The 16,544-nt window shown below is 41.1% G+C and overlaps 1 protein-coding gene across 1 annotated transcript in view; it reads right to left on the bottom strand.

Moving 5' to 3' along the window:
* Positions 1-6,538: 6,538 nt before the first annotated feature.
* Positions 6,539-16,544, bottom strand: part of GPC4 (glypican 4) — a 123,769-nt gene continuing 113,763 nt past the window's right edge. Inside the window, exons 5-9 of the mRNA XM_081043267.1 lie at positions 11,774-11,904; positions 11,534-11,680; positions 10,551-10,687; positions 9,723-9,898; positions 6,539-9,612 (exon numbers count right to left, since the gene is read on the bottom strand). Coding sequence (XP_080899393.1) covers positions 9,410-9,612; positions 9,723-9,898; positions 10,551-10,687; positions 11,534-11,680; positions 11,774-11,904 — 794 coding nt within the window. The 3' untranslated portion in view covers positions 6,539-9,409. The remainder of the gene's footprint in view (positions 9,613-9,722; positions 9,899-10,550; positions 10,688-11,533; positions 11,681-11,773; positions 11,905-16,544) is intronic.

The raw sequence follows: 16,544 nt of genomic DNA, 5'->3' as shown, positions 1-16,544 counted from the left end.
CCCTGTCCTTCCAAGACCACTTTGGATTCTTCGGGGAAAATACAGATGGAAATTCGACCCTGGGAAACACTTCTGCATAGCTTGCTACTTTCTCCCTGTCATCTCTGGAACCAGAGAAGCTGCTGCAGCTTCACTATGTGACCAGGAGAGAAGAGCTTTCATTTACGAAGGAGATGTAAACTCCCCAGAAATTCAGAGACTGACTAGAAATTGGCAAGAGAGGTGGGCTAGGTGAGGTGGGGGTGGGGTGGGCAATCAAGAGAATGGACAGGTGCTCACCTGAGCATTCTGCCCGCCCGCCTTCTAGGAAAAAGGCTTAGCGCATGGAATTCTCCTTCCCTAGCTGCATTGGTGTGTTTTAGGAATGGAGGACAGTGAAAGGGCAAGGTAAAGGGGCCATTGGGAGCTTTTCCTGTTTTGAACCCTTAAATTATGTCATTATTAGAGACTTACAATCTTTTCTTGCCAGGAAGAACTCAGTTTTATACTCTCATCTGCTTGTTTCCTATAAAACTTCAGCCACAAAGTTTTGATCGAAGAGCAGCTTTCCTGCTTTTACTTGGAAATAGCAGGTGTATAAGGCAGCTCCACTCTAAATGTGCAGCCCGCAGAGAGGGCACTGAGAGAGCAGATGGGGCCAGGGTTCGTCTCCGAGTTCCTGCAGCTGGAGCCTCATCCTGTGCAGGCTCCATCCCAGGCCCACTACCACATTGGGGCTCACTGGCTGGGCCTCAAAAATGCAGTCATCCCTCATCCAGGAGCCTGAGTGGATATGGAGCCTGGTGAGCCAAGCCCTGTGATGGAGCTGGCACCCTAGTCCCCTAGAAGGTTACTCCTTATCTTGGAACGCCATTGCGCTTTCCAACTCCCAAAATCCTGGTGTGTGCATCTTCCAGTATTTCCTCATAACCACTGCAGTAGACAGGGAAGGGACTGAGCTCTTAAATAAGAGAAAAGCCCAGAAAGAAGTCAAGCGGCTGCTTCACAGTTTACAAACTGTGATCTAGGTCACCCAGGAGTAACATGACATAGCCACTTTGGGTGGCAGGAGGCAAGCAGGCAAAGGTTTCTCTGCCCTTTCCAACCCTCTCATCACAGTAGCTCCTCCTTAATTTGATATATATTTGGCCCACTCATCCCACTAGCTGGCTGCCTAATGCTTGAAGAGGTTTTTCAACACCCCTGTAATCCAGCTCTCTGCAGGACGGTGACTGGGAAACCAGACTCCGGTGACTCTTCTCCGAGTTTCTTTCCAGAGACAGGAAGCCAGAACAGGATAGAGTGGCCGGAGATGCCTGAGAGCTCTGGAATGCCTGTGGGGGCAGGGACGTATAGGTGAGCTGGAAGCAGTGCTTGAAGAAATTTGAAGATAATGCATGTGGCTTGTCAGAATTCAAGGGCGTGATGGGGTGGGAGGCTGGGAGGACCACGTTAAATGTGTCTGACTGCATTGAGCCTGGACATCCAGAAAGTACCCCTTGTGTAGAACTAGGTTATGTTCACCAGAAAGCTCCAAATGAATATCATCTGGAGGAGGCGAGAGTATCAAATGCAAAGGGAGCTGAACCCCTTCACTTTGCACAGTGCAATGCAATAGCAAACCCAAAGACAACTCCATACAATCCATGCTGCATACTTCTACTTATACATTTATACACTCTGGGCAGCACGTCAAGTCCTATTCAGGAATTTGCATTAGATCGTGCCCACTTGAATTTTAAATTGCCTTGCGTGGCTTTTGAGGGCTTCAGACTCTGAACCCACCCTTCCCTAGTCTTTTACTAGCAAACCCATCGCCTCTGCTTTTTAGACACATTTCCTTTCTACTGTTTCACTACCAACTACCAGACCGCATTTCATCCCACCTCCCTACCCTTACTCCTGCAATTCCAAACCAGCCAGTACTTTACTGAGTGTATGGGGCAACCTGTAGCACCTATAGAGTACAAAGAACCAATGATGAGTCCTGTGCACAAGCTTACAAGAGAATTCTCTCCTCCCCTCCCGGCAAACGCAGCTAGAGTCCTGCCTCCTCCCGGAAATCACTCTGACCACTGCAGTGTGCACTGTTCTCCCTTGATCTGTAGATCAGCTAAGAGTTTATGTATTCACTGGCATGTTTCCTGGGTGAACCTTGTATCCCCAATGGAATTATGGGTTTCCTGAGGATGAGGACCCCAACTTACTTTACATCCTCCCTTTTGTCCTCCCATGCAGAGACCAAGGTCAGACGTGTCATAAATCATATTACTGCCTCAAATTCCATGTGGTTTTGGAGGCCCACACATCCAGAGCCAGAGTGACTGCCATTAGAGACCTCTGCTAACCAAGAGCCTCTCTAGGTACTTCATCTTTGGAGTGTTTCAGTATGATAAGGACCTTCAAATTCTTTGGTTTGCCTTACAGTTCTTCAAAAGGGAACTTAGTAGACAAATTGTGCAATGTGGAGCATACAACCCAGCAGCCACGTCAGATGCTGCTTCACTCCTCCATACCACTATGCTCCACCTCTGAAGTTCAGGGCTTTTGATCACCATCAGCTGGTCACTATCAGCCAATAGCAACTTTGGTTTAACCAATTATATAAGTCACTACTCTGAGTAGAGGTAGAACTACTTTGTTCAAGTTTATTGGGGTGACTGACGCTGGGTGGTGAACACACAATGGGATTTATAGATGATGTCATACAGAATTGTACACCTGACATCTATGGAACTTGACTACCATTTACTCATTCTAAGGGGCCAGTTTGCCTTTAGTTCTAGGAATTCACCCTTCCCACAGCCCGCAGTTCATAGATTTGAATTACCCTGCCTCTCAGCTTCTCTTTGCAGACTAGTGAGGAGCCATCACTTGCCTTTCACTTGGAGGCAGAGCCTCAGTCCCTGCAGGTCTTAGGTGTTTCTCTCTGGACCCTGTGTCGGTTATGGCCAAAAGACGGAGTCTGAGGACCCCTAGATCAAGACCTTGCCATCCCACGCCCCCCCCCCCCCCCGCAAATACTGCTTGATGGGCATGCTGGGACATGTGTTCAGGAAACCAACAAAAGTGCCCCCGGTTCCCTCCCTGGGTAGAAAATGTCAAAATCTCTTGTCCCTAATGCAGGTTTTTTTTTTTTTAAATCTGATTTTGACTTTTCTAATGGACACTAAGACCAGTCCAGCGAGCGAAATACCTGTCTACAGCAGTGCCTGTTATCTGGGTTCTGTGTGTCCAATCTCTGCCTCAGGTGTAATTGTTAAGGTGGAATCTTGTCCAGAGATCCTTAAGCTGAGATTATATCCACTGGGACCCATTTATCCCAAGATATATTCACCTCACAAAGCTCCAGCTGATGAAGCAGGTATGAATTTTCCATATATAAACCAAGGTATTTTTCTCAACGGATTGTGTTTGCCTAAGTGCTCAGTAAGTTGACCCTCCCCAACAATGCAGCTGTCAGGGTATCCCTAGGGCCCTTTCACACAGGGTTGTATGAGGCTGTCCTGGAGAGGAAGGACAGGATCACTGGACTTAATGTCGCTTCTTCCAAAACTACAACATAAGGGCCACATGGTCTCCATGCACAATCATTCGAGCTCTTTCGGCATTGAAGTGCACCGAGCAAGAAGCCACTGTGTGAGCTTAGGAAACCTTTTCGTCATCAAGATTTCCATGTGGTCCTTGACTCCTCCTGTATGCAGCTCAGCCGAGTCAACCAGTATCTGCCATAACCCTTAATTTAGCCACTCTGCAGGGCTAACACAGCTGACATGCGGCAAGCCTGACAAGCTTGTCCCTTCCTGTTTATTTAGATTCTCTGGAATAAAGGGAAAGGATAATAGAAGGGAAAATAGCACCTGAAATAAATAGGCTCTGGCGGCAGACCAATAGGCTCTGTTCTAAATCTGCTTCCTGCATTTCTTGCCTGTCTCCCCTTGTACAAGTTACCTAACTTGTTCAAGTCCTTTCATGCATCTGTAAAATGGAACAATTTCTACTCTGCAGGATCTTCTGAGATAATCGACCTAGCCTGGTCTTAGTGCCAGGCACACAGTTCTATCCCATCTCACGGCTCAGTCAAGAGATTACAGGTGAACAAACAGCAAATAACTACTTTTCTTTTTACAGTAAACGTGTCCAAATAATGGTTTGTTGGTGCTGCAAGAGTTTGTTCCAAACTATTCATAACTGAAAGTGTAATCATTTTTCATTATAGTTTAAAAGTGAGAGCAAGGGCATTGAAGACCTTTATAGGCAAATTCAGTGAAAGAGGTTTGAGATCCTAACGGGTGTTCAGAAAACCACCCACTGACCATGAGTATTTATTTGTGACCAACCTGGTACCAACTGCCCTGAACAGTGAGTCACCAAGAACGGTGGGTATTGTCCATTTTAGGTTATGGATGCTGACGAAGAAAAGCAAATCCCAGGCAGTGGTAAATCTAAGAAATTCTATCCGGAATGCATTTTATATGTGCACGTGTGTATTTTTTTCTTGGCAGGAGACTTACCTTCCTAATTACGTTTCCCTTAAGCTATCATTAAAATTAGTCTGCATTCCCCAAGCACACACTTCTGACAGCAGGGGGAAGGCAGCCCATAAGGGACAAGGTAAGGTCTACCTTGCATTAAGTGTTTGAAAATATACAGATATGAGAACATCTGTGTATAGATATGATTGTGTACACACACACACACACACAAGACTTCCCAAACTGTCATGTAAGAAACACAGTAACACAGAGTGGCAAGGAAGTTGTTGCAAAACTTCCCCAAAGCTCATAGAACAAGACCATACAACCCTTTAGAAAAGCACCTTGGGCCATCACTCACGTGCCTTATTAACCACACTATCAACTTTTACCTGGTAGGATTAATGCATGAAAACCTTTCCCCCAAAAAAATCCTGTGCTTTTTTTCAGAATTCCTAACATTTCTTTAAGAAAAGTCAAAAGCAGATTAAACTGTGCATTTAATTTCACACATGGACACTCATGCTGAGAAATGGATTTCTATTTCTGCAGATTTTACTGATTAATGCTGAACTTTTAGAAGTTTCTTTAAACACTGATGAGCAGAAATTCAACCCTATCTGAAAAATGAATTTGCACAATTATTTACATATTCTAATGACTCCTTTACCATTGGACAGATACTTTATGCAGTAACCAAAAAGATCTAGTGACACGTTTTCCTAATACTACTTTCATCTTTATTCTGTGTGGCAGTTGATGCTGCTTCAAGGAATTTAGGATTGAGTGCACATTAAAAGTACTTCACTCTAATAGGATGAGGAAATTCCAGAGCACATTTCCTTTGAACCATCCCCAAGCATTAACAGTGTATTAACGTGCTGTGCTCTAAGAGGACCTTCCCAGTTGCTTTGGCCAATGTCTTCTTCACTGGTGAAAATATGGAAACCAACTACCAAAAATTAACCTTAACATGAACAGAGAGCATCCTGATTGTTCACTTCAGGATTATAGTACTCTAATGCCAAACTGCTCCTGGTTCAAGTCAATGTTGGTTCTTTGAAAAAATACGTAATCTGGGCCAGAATGCAGTAAAAATCCAAAATGTGGTACCACTGACAAGTAATGCCTTTAGAATAGAAATCTGTATCTTTAGGGACCTCTCCTCTCTATACTTTTTAAGTTAACCTAAAACAGTAAGACATTATAGGGCATACTATGCTACATTTCATGCAAAAAAGAGGGAAAAGAAAAACGTCTAACTGCATTTGCTTGTACATACTGGGAGTACAAAAACAAAACGTGTCCTCATTTTAAACGATGTTATCTATGCTCAAGCAGTAGTTCGCCGTAATCAGGATTGTCTGGACGCTGAGGGTAACCACTTTGAGCACCTCTTGTAATTGCAGAAGTCAAACGTGACTTGTATTCATCTTCTGTTATCAGTATATATTGAGTATTACAATTAACACAGTTTTTTCCTTTCTTAAAATGTGTATACATTTTTTTGGCACCCTCTGTGTATAAAGAAACTTTGGAAGAAGATATATGTACATCTCTTCTAATAATAAGTTTACCTAGGGCATGGGGGTATCTGGGCAGATGGGCAGGACTGGGAGGAGAACTTTCACTCTGTACCAATATATGTTTTGGTTTTTAAATCCTGGCAATGTATTACCTATTTAAAATCCAAATCAGACAACTAAATCTATAGTATTGGTCTTACTGATGGACTTGAATTCCTATGTTACTATATGTCATCTTTCAGATAGTTTTCACATATATAAAAATGATTTTTTAGAACAAAATAATTAGGAGTTTAAAAGTAGAAACTGAATTTGTAAAGTATATCACGAATGCAGAGTTATGTTTTTTCTACTAAGTTCTAAGCTGGATGAATTATCTCGGTGCTTTTTTTCTTACTTCTAAAAAGACAGAAAGTTCTATTTGGTAACTTGGCATTTGCTTGAGTGAGAACACATATGCACAAGCCTCTTGTAGTAGATATTGTTATTAACATACTACTTTTTAGCTGTGCAAATAGACACATCCTGCCAACAACAGAAGAGAAAGTAGAATTTTGTGCAGCACCATCTATACCTACTTTTATTTTGGTTCTGTAATCACAAATGATAATTTTTACTTCATGTAAACTGTTAGATTTCTAATACCCAGTAACTAAAGTTTAAAAATGCAAGTCAATTTTTGCACTTTTTCTTTTATCAAGATAATAGGTGCTAATTACTGATTGTTTTTGAAATAAAATATAAATCTAAGAGTCACAAAACATTTTTCCTTAAGATAGCGAGTGGGTAAAGTGTTTGAAAGAATAATTTAAAAATGACTTTGTAAAACACAAACCCTTCACATGCTATTAACTGAGTCTTTGAAAAAGTCAGTTCTCTTAACAGAGCTTTTATTCTACCTCATACTGTGAACTCTTAAGGTTTTAAAATATTCAACTTGCCTTTATTCTTTTTTTAGGGGGTGGAGGGAGCCTGCCAGCTGGTTAGAAGCCAAGAGTTATCCAGTCAGACCTGAATGGAAAAATCTAGGATTTGTTTATTTCATAGTTCAAGTTCAAAAGCAAGAGACAATTTAAATAATAAAAGAGTAACAGAAAAAAAAAATGCAAGGAAAGAAAACAAATCAGTAAGAGTCCAGAAGAACCTTCAAGAATATTTAATTCGGAAAATGTTATTGGTTTAGAGAACTTGACTGAAGGAAAACAGCTGGGCAGAGTTCAAGGTTTTAAATTAAAAACAATCTAACAAGGTCTATGGGGATAACTCTTTGAGCCACATTTTGCAGACCAGATTCATTTCTACCAAGTAAAAGTAATAGCAGTCTAAGCGAAAAAGGAAATTCCTCACAACTGAGGTAGTTACTAAGTATCAGCACATTTTCCAAGTTCTCACAAGGCAGCTTAGCTATTTACAATCCATTTTTCCTCAAACATAAATGGAGTGCCTTTTCAATTTTATGTCTTCTATGATTTGTTTTTTTTTAAAAAAAGAAACCACTTATACACATCAGCCAGAATATGCCTATTTTATTAACATCATGCTTTAATAAATAACTGGCTACTTCTAATAAAATTAAGCCTCTGTTTACAACAGCCTCCAATATGCCATTTTGACCATTCTGCAGAATTTGGTGTAAAAAGTTGAATGAATTGTAGACCCTGAGCTATCAAGTAATTAATTGTTTCAATATAAAAATAGAGAATTACTCTTACAACTGAAGATTGAACAATAACACAAACAACCTCTGTGTGGGTTTTAATGTCTGTAGAATTGGTTGGGATCTTAATGGCTGTCTAAAGCAGGAAGAGACTTGCAGAATTTTATTTTTTCTGAAGACTTGGGAACTCCTTTAAAAGTGATTTGTTACATTCTCATAGTTTTATAAGCTGTCATTTGGTAAGGACACAAGGAAAGGGCTTCTAAGGGGCTAAGGCAGTTGTTAGTCTTTGGCCTGGGACAACAGATATGGCCTTTGCCAGGTCACCCACATGGCTAAGGGTCACCGCTAAGATGTCATCTTCTCGGCTGTACCTACTCCCACTCTTCCCACCAAAACAAAACAAAACAAAACAAAAAACAAAACAAAAAAAGACCCACAGCACATGGAAAAAAATCTGGACACCCAGATCTACCCCAAGTGGGTTTCTTGGCTGATGGGATAGCACGCTGCTGTGAAACCGCTGCAAGCCCTTTGCCTTTATGATCAGAGGAGGCTGAGCAAGAAATAGACTCAAATAAGACACCTTAGAATCTTTTATAAAACCGGGATCCCAAAATGAATGCAAATACAAATACACAGACAAAAACTTTGCTCAGAGTGTCGATGCTATTCCCTGAGCCCAGGCTGTACCCACCCTGATTCTAGCTAGCCCCAGACAGCTCCCTCTGTATAGCTGGGTTTGAAATCTGGAACATTGTAACAAGAGGGACCAAATGAGATAGTCGATCGCTTATTTCTGCCATCGGGATATCAATTCAAAGAGGGTCAAGTATGGACACAAAGACCAGCACACAGTGGCTAAACAAACAAACAAAACAAACAAACAAAAAATCCCACCCCTAAACTCAGTGTGAACATGTGATAACTGGGACATCCTGAATGGCCTTCTATCTTTCTAGGGAAAATGTACCAAGAATCTTCTAAATGAGTTACACTTTAAGCGGGTTCAAGGACTGGACCTATAGGTGATCTTAGTTTATGGAATTCAACTCAACCAAAGTGAGTGAGTCTGCAGTCTCTTCCAGTCACCAGCTATAAATGAAATGTAACATTCTTCTTGTACTGATGCTTGAATACACCTTGACAAGTGGCTTAGAAGCCCCCTTGTGACTTCACATTCTGTCCTCACTTAATAACAAAAAAATAAAATCTCCTCCTCTTCTCTCCAGGTAAGGCAACTAAAACGACAGGGATAAATGGAAATTTTACTGCTTGTTGGGCTTTTTCTTTTAATAAGATAACGTGATAAATAAAACCTGCTTCTGTACAGCTATTTAATATTTCAGAAATACGTACATGTTACATGCCAAGAAACGACCCTGGTTTTCTTGTAAGAAACAAGGTGAGATCATAATTGAAGAAAAGAAACCCACAAACACAAACAAAAACAAAACAAAACAACAACAACAAAAAAACCAAGAGTGAGAAAAATCACAAATGCACAACTAACTACAGTTCTGTACCTACACTGCTAGCCACGTTTAAACATGATCTGGGGAAGCAGAACTGACTTTACATACGAGTCCCCTTTTCCAGCAAAACTGAATGAAAAAACAAGGTCAGCATTTTTTAAACCAGTGGCCACACAGTAAAAACTGTACATCGTTGTCCATTCATTTAAAAAGCAAAGTCACTAGGATGGTGGTGTAAAAGTGATAACCGGTGCCTTTTTACTTTTTGATGAACACTTTTTCCTCTCTGATTGAGAATTATCTCCACTCTCTCTGCATAACCAGGAACAAGATGCAGAAGATAGTGAGGAGGTAGGGCTGTGCCCTAACACGGGCACCAGCACGGCTAGCTTTATCGTTGGCATTCTTCCCAGAGTGGTCAGTTGCATTGTATTCAAGCTCCGAAGGGCAATGCTGATACTCACATCCACTTCCACTTCCTTCTCCACTGTTTTCATCACCTATTAAAAAGCAACAAAAACAAAACAAAAATGAATAGAGATTTCATTCCGCTTGTTCTCATCACAAGACATACAAGAACAATTTGTACTTTAGAACCACAAGTGCTTACTGATATCAAAGAAGTCCACATCATTCCCATTGTAAGCATTCTTCATTTTACTGGTCATGACCCGAAGAGCCATGATTTGACGAAGGATCAGTATGTCGGGTTTGCTGGTGTCAACCTGGACCTCGGGATTACTGACCTGGTTGGCCAGTCCATTTCCTGTCACTGCAAACAGGTACCTGAAATGAGAATGACCCCACTGAGACAGACGAACAGTAAAATAAAAAGTTACAGAAGATCAAAGATTTTGGCCTAGATGTTAGTATTTCCATTGTTTACAATTAACTGGAAGTCCTTCCATTTCTTGTGAACTCGAATTTCTCCTTTTCCTGGGTATTTACCTTGTTTCTCCAATGTGACCATGACTTTTGTGCAGAGGTTGGCAGGTCAAGAGTAAAGTGCTGATAAAGTGGGTACTTATTTAAGTTACTGAGTGTGCAGGGGAGGGATACAGGGCAACATTAAATAAGAGAACGAGACCTTTTAAGAGCTGGTACTTTATGGGGCGAGGCAATTGGGCAAAGAAACACAGGTATTAAATATTTTTTAACTGACACTACTGAAAACAGCTTTGTCCCTGGTTGGAGCACGAATGCCAGAATATGACTACTACCACAAACTTCTTCCCCAGTACGAGTATTAAGACCTGGGTGCTTTCCCAACACTTGTACCGCAAAGCCTGTTACTATGTCTAGAAATTTCCACGTTGTTGCTATCCACTGTGAATTGCTTCATGATGCCTCCCTCGATTGACAACTGAGAAAACCCTCTTTGAAGGTTACCAGCCATCTAGGAAGGGAGAGATTACAAATCCATGCAACAGAGGCCAACCTGCTTTTGCCTTTTCCATTCCAGCAGTCATCTTCATTGCCATTTCCTGCAGCCATCCTCTCATCATTGCAAACATTGCTAGGAAGAGAGGACCAGAACTTCTTGGCCTGTTTCAGTTTCTCCTTGACATCAGTAACCTAATTAAGAAAAAAAGAGAGAGAACCCTGTAAAACAACACAAAACCACCTTACAGATAGGCCTTTTGATCATTTCTAAAGTATATTCAGAGTGATAAGCAAGTCACTTTCGACTTGAGTCACTACAAAAAAATGAAAATCAAATTTATTTTTGTAAGTATAAAATCCACTCAAATGAATTAATAGTTGAAATGTTCTGAATGAATTGCTGGGTCCATTGTCCACTCTACCTCTCCATTATAACTACCATCCGAGGCCCACCAGGTTCCATGCCCTGCAGATACAATGAGACACAGTCTCTTCTTGCAAGCCTTTTATATTCAGGATCAAGCGTATTATATATCATTCACTCTGAAACTTGCCTGTCACTGCACTCCGTCCCCTCCTCTCTGTTCCCCCCTACTACTATGTTTGCAACATGTTACTGTGTATAAAGCAGTTTGCTTACATTTCCTTGTCCTTCTCCCATCCCACCATTTACTAAACATCACCTTACTTAGTATGCTGGAATGTCTGCATTTTCCGCTCTGTTGGGGCTTATTGAGAACAAGGGTCTGTCTTATTCCTGAGCCACCCTATAACCAGCAGTGATGGGCTCACAGTAGATGTTTAGTAAATACATGGTAAAACAACAGGGAGTTTTTGAGATAAGACTTATCGCGTCACATTTCCTAAACTACGTATGAACTTTCTGAGCTAGAAAATGAGAGGCAGATTTACATGCAATTTGCTTGAAAAGTTTCACCCGAAAGACCCACGTTTGTAAGTCTTCCCTAAAATTGCATTTTCAGCAAATGTTTTCAGTTCTTTGTCATTAAACACGGCCATTTCTGCCAAAGTGCTCACCAGTCGGTCCAAACTAGTGCCAGCTGCTGTGGTTGGGCGTTCCTCAGGGTGATATGGTCTGAAGCGAGCACTGAAAGCACTTTCAGAGATGGAACGGGAAATTCGTCCAGCTGGGAGAGGTTTGGGGGGTCCACATCCCTGGAAAACCTGCATTGGAGCAAGTGTGATCATATTAGGGAAGTCACATCATGAGCTGCAGGGGGCCCCTGGCGCTCGTTTCCAGTATCCTGCCTTCATTACCTTCTGAGACACTTGCACACTGTTCTCCTGCATGTTCATAATAGCATCAGAAATCTTCACATCGATAGGATCCATGACTGACTCGATGTTAAAAGGGCCCTCCAGCCTCTCCGCCACCATCAGCATAGCATCTGACATGAAGTTTGGGGAAGAATAGCACAGCATAGAAAGTAAATCATTAGTTCAGCCTTGGGTAATCGGCCTGATTATTTTACTGTCTTTGTTTCCTGTGGGGGTGAGGGGAAGGCACTCATAATGAATTCATGTTTTCATACCTATTTCTATTACACCAAACTGCAATAAGTATTGCTAGCTCTCTAAAGTGTGAAGTGGCCAGATGAATGATTCATTCCACAGCAAGGAAACCCAATGAGGAATCTTCTATTAGACTGATTATTCATTCCTTCGTGTGTCAAAGGCTGTCACTGGAAGGCTCTAAGCTAGCTCCCAGCTGACAATCTAAGGCTGGAGGCTGAATAACATGCCAGTTCTTCCAGACTTCCCAGGATCTTTTCATTTCAGGTTCCATTTACAAGAGTCAAATACACATCTGTTAAAATCCTGGCATACCAACTCTTTATTATTATTTTTTAATGAAACCCTTGCACATCGTTGAGTGTGCAGTTAGAAAATGCAAATAAAAGTATTTCTAGGAATTCTAATGACGTCAAATAATGAAATTTTGAACAATGCAATTTATGGAGTAAGAAAAACTTCACGTTTCAAATATAAGGGCCTCAATTTATTTTAAAGCAAAAGACGTATCTCTTTGTATTTGAGTGAAAAGACAACACAGGACACACAAGCCATGTACTCACAGTGTGTCTTCACTAATAATTCTGCAAGTCACTTTTACATGCTGGAAGAGTCTCGAACTTTTTTAGTACACATTGAATCTCTTAAACAAAATACGCTATACTTGTTTTCTTGCCATATATGTTTGTTGGGATTATGAGATTTTGTATTTTGGTCTGATACTCATTGGAGAAAATTAGAAATGTAATCATGTTCTCTCCCCTTTACACTCTAGTGCTTAAAGCACAGCAGGAAAAGGAGAGTTAGGCTCACATTATCCACAGCATTCGGGTAGTCTAAGGACAGCTGCTAGAAAGAAGGACTACAGTTTCCAGAAGATTGTGTGTCCTTCTCAGAGAACACTGCAGGCCACAGCTGAACTTCTACCTAAGCTTTCTAGTGAAAAGAAGTTTCAGCATCAGCATATCAATGAAACCAAATTTGGTCATCAACCTTTCACCTTCAACCTAGAACAAATGCAACACAGCATTTTAAAGCACAGGGTCATTTCTCTAAACTGCAATTCCGATGTCACAAACCACAAATAGATTTCCGTGAAATGCAATTTTTTTAAAGTAATAACAAATGAAGTTTCAGATTGCATTGTGGTAAGCGCCAATAAAGTGACGCTTCCAACCTCTAAGTAAAGGCTGCCAGCATGAATATACCATTGTACTAGAGGAGAGAAAAAATGCTTTTGATGTGCTAGCAAAAGGAGACTTTTGTAAACAAGTGGAGCACAACTTAAATGTGTTCATCATTGTCAAAGCAGCAGGGTTGCCACGTACATAAAGCACATTCCTTCATAGATGAGAAGTCGGCCCTTGCTCCAAATAAAAATATTATGAATAGACAGATAATAAACATCCAAAATGCAGATTTTAAGCAAGAGAAAACAGCACATTTTGTAACTACTTATTCCCCTAGTGGCAAGGAGAGGCCAGATCACTAATGTGTTTGTGAAAGACTGAAAGGAAACATAAACCCCAATTCTTCTGGCTGTTTGGCGTCTTTGTAAACTCTGAGCCGGCTGGCCATACACAAGGGCCTGGGAATGGAGAGCGAAGCCGGGCCTTTGTTGGGGCCGGTGCCATGGCGTTGCGTGTTGCGTGGCTGAAGAATGCGAATGAGGGCGCACTCTGCCTATGGCCGGCAGCCCAGAAGCCAAAGCTGCCCCTAACCCCTGGGGGAAGAAGTCATGATTGGCTATCAACTGGGCTCTTCCTTGCAGCAGCCAGCCCTGATTAGATGCGCCAAGCGAAATCCAAAGATGGTTGGTTTGGAGTTTGGGTTTTCTTCTGGTTGATCTAGGCCACGGGGCTCTTGTTTATGGGTTACTTGACTGACTGCCTCCTGCGGGGAACTGGCTGGTGTCCCCACCAGCAATCTCAATACCCCAATACTAAATTCCTACTGGCAGCAACCTGTGACATTAGTATAATTGGCTAGGAGTCAAACAACGTTAACACTACTACAGCATGTGATGGAGAACAAGGGGCTCCTAGCTAAACATCCTTTATGGCTCTCCAGAAACTGGCTTTTCTGATGGTGGGAGTATAGGGGCAGTATTTGGTTTAGTTTTCAAACTGAGGGTTTCATATCACCACCCTTTTACAGAACCAAGTCCAGAGTGTTTCAAATATTTGTATCTACCTTGATAAAGGGCAACAATACCTTAACAGATGCAATTAAAGAGAGGAAAAGGGAGGGCATGGCAGCCAGAAGGCAGGTTTGGAAAACTCATCCTTGGTCTCTTAGAAGGCCTGGTCCAACTGTAGGATTTCGGTGCCCAGGATACCATTGAGTCGCTCCCCGCTCCCAAGCAACAAAGCACCCCCTTCTCATTATGGAGAGTGATTCCTTTTGCATGGTGCCACCAATAATCAAAAACCCACATCTTCAGCCTCATGACCTGACTGGAAGAACAAAAGGCAGTTTCCCGATTTAACCCGAAGATCTGATTTAAAGAAGGGTGTGTGTGTGGGGGGGGAGCCCTTGATCATTCATTAACTGCAATCATTTAAAGGGGAAAGAAAAACTCCTTGCAAAGAAAAAAAAAGAACTTATAGCAGAGGCATGTAAATTGGGACTGAATTCTGCAACCACAGAGCAAATTAATTAAACCCTTGTGAAAATTCATGAAAAAGCACTGGAGATTAACAATGTCTATTATTCTTGGCCTTTTCTATCAGCTTATGAAAAATAAAGAATAAAATATCCATTAAAAATGAAGTTTAGATACAATTAGACACCTCATCCCTCCAAAAAGTGTAATTTAAAATAACTGACAACAATTGATTTAGAAATCCTATCCATTTCTACTTGGGTTTAATTTTGTTTCTTGAAAGATAACAAATGTAACTTTTAAAACACCCCAGAACAGTAACTGAAGTCCTCCTTGTTGTCGAGTTCCTGGTTGGAAACATTTATTAAGCAAGCCAGAGGATGGTTTTGCTTTTTGATATGGCCCTTCAAAGTCTTGGAAAAATATGTAGAAGAATTTGCATTTTGATATAGGATATGAGTTACCATTTTGTCCAGAACATGAGAACAACAGAATAGTGCAAGGGACATGTCACTGCACCTTATACCTAATGTGTCTGTAGAACAGTTAGCAAAACTACATCAGTCACCATACATTTCTTTTTGTACTGTGTGGCAAATTCTACGCTGTCCAGGGAATTAGAACGTTAGAGGCTATAGGGAAAAATGAAAAGGGCTAACCAACTTAAAAAAAAAAAAATTAGCAAAAGTGAACTGCAGACTTGACATGTGGGTGTGGGGGTGACAGTGGGATTAAAAAAAGAGAAAAAAAACCACATCAACTTTAGATCTGCAAATGCCATGGGCTTTTATTTCCATGGGAAATATTTTAAAGCAACAATCTCTCCCATAGCTTCATTCTGGGCATGATGTGTCATTTGTGCGTATGTGTCTTTGCTGGTCTTACCCCTTCTCTTTCATGGGATTCTGCTTTTCTGTGTGTAGAAGATTTTTTCAGGTCTTCTAGCTTTGAGCTATTTAGGCTACAATTGTGTTGAAGTGCTTAATATTCACATCTTTTTTTTTTTCCTGTGTCAGTGTTCTCAAGAATCTGTTGGAGCCAATTTATTGATGCACTTTCAAAAAGAGTTAATATGGTAATTAGCTCTCATGCAGACTAAAAAGCATTCCCCACCGCCAATCACCCCCCCTGCAAAAAAAAAAAAGCCAGCAAATTGCATACATGCTCCCATGATGTGAACAAATAAGTGAAAAATAGGTGCTTATAAAGACACACAAATTCCGCAATTATGCAAACGTGACTGGGGGGGTGGGAAAAAAATCTGAGTTTGTTTTTGTGAGCTATTAGTACATGTGCCTGGCCCCTGCCTAGCACTCAGCATTAGGAGCTTCAACATTGATGTTTCAGGACGAACATACGCATTAAGTAGGCATCAAGGGAGTTGATCACTGGACCTTTAAATTATCCTGAATTTGTCCTTTCCCCAAATCATCATTAACCCTCTGAGAAACTGGCCACTTCACTTACATTGCTGAGTTCCAGTAAGGATTTTGCAGGTTTTAAGTATATGTGAGAATACTCACCAGAGTGGTCCGTTATTGTCAAATCCTCTATAGAAACAGAATCCCTAAATTTCCACAATCAGATTTCATCTGAGCAAAATATCCAATGAGTATCCGGCCAGTTTGCAGATTTGGGTGCAGTGTAATAGATACAACATATAACATTTTAAAAGCCCCTTCAGCGGTGTAGCGATGACTACACACTAGCATTTACATGGATACAGAACCTATGATACATAACTAAAACTGGCCATTGCGGGAAAATGTCAGAAAGTCACTTTCTTGGTATTTAAACTTGGTATTCACTGTGTCTAATGTTTTCAGAAATGTCACCATTAGTTCAAGGGAACATTTACTTGTAGCATGGTATGAACTCTGAGTATAGTTCAAACTCTGGCAAACATTAAAT

The sequence above is a fragment of the Rhinolophus hipposideros genome (genome assembly GCF_964194185.1).
Source record: "Rhinolophus hipposideros genome assembly, chromosome: X".
Classification (NCBI taxonomy): domain Eukaryota; kingdom Metazoa; phylum Chordata; class Mammalia; order Chiroptera; family Rhinolophidae; genus Rhinolophus; species Rhinolophus hipposideros.
The sequence above is the reverse complement of the archived record's forward strand: the minus strand, read 5'-3'. Positions and strand labels throughout refer to the sequence as shown.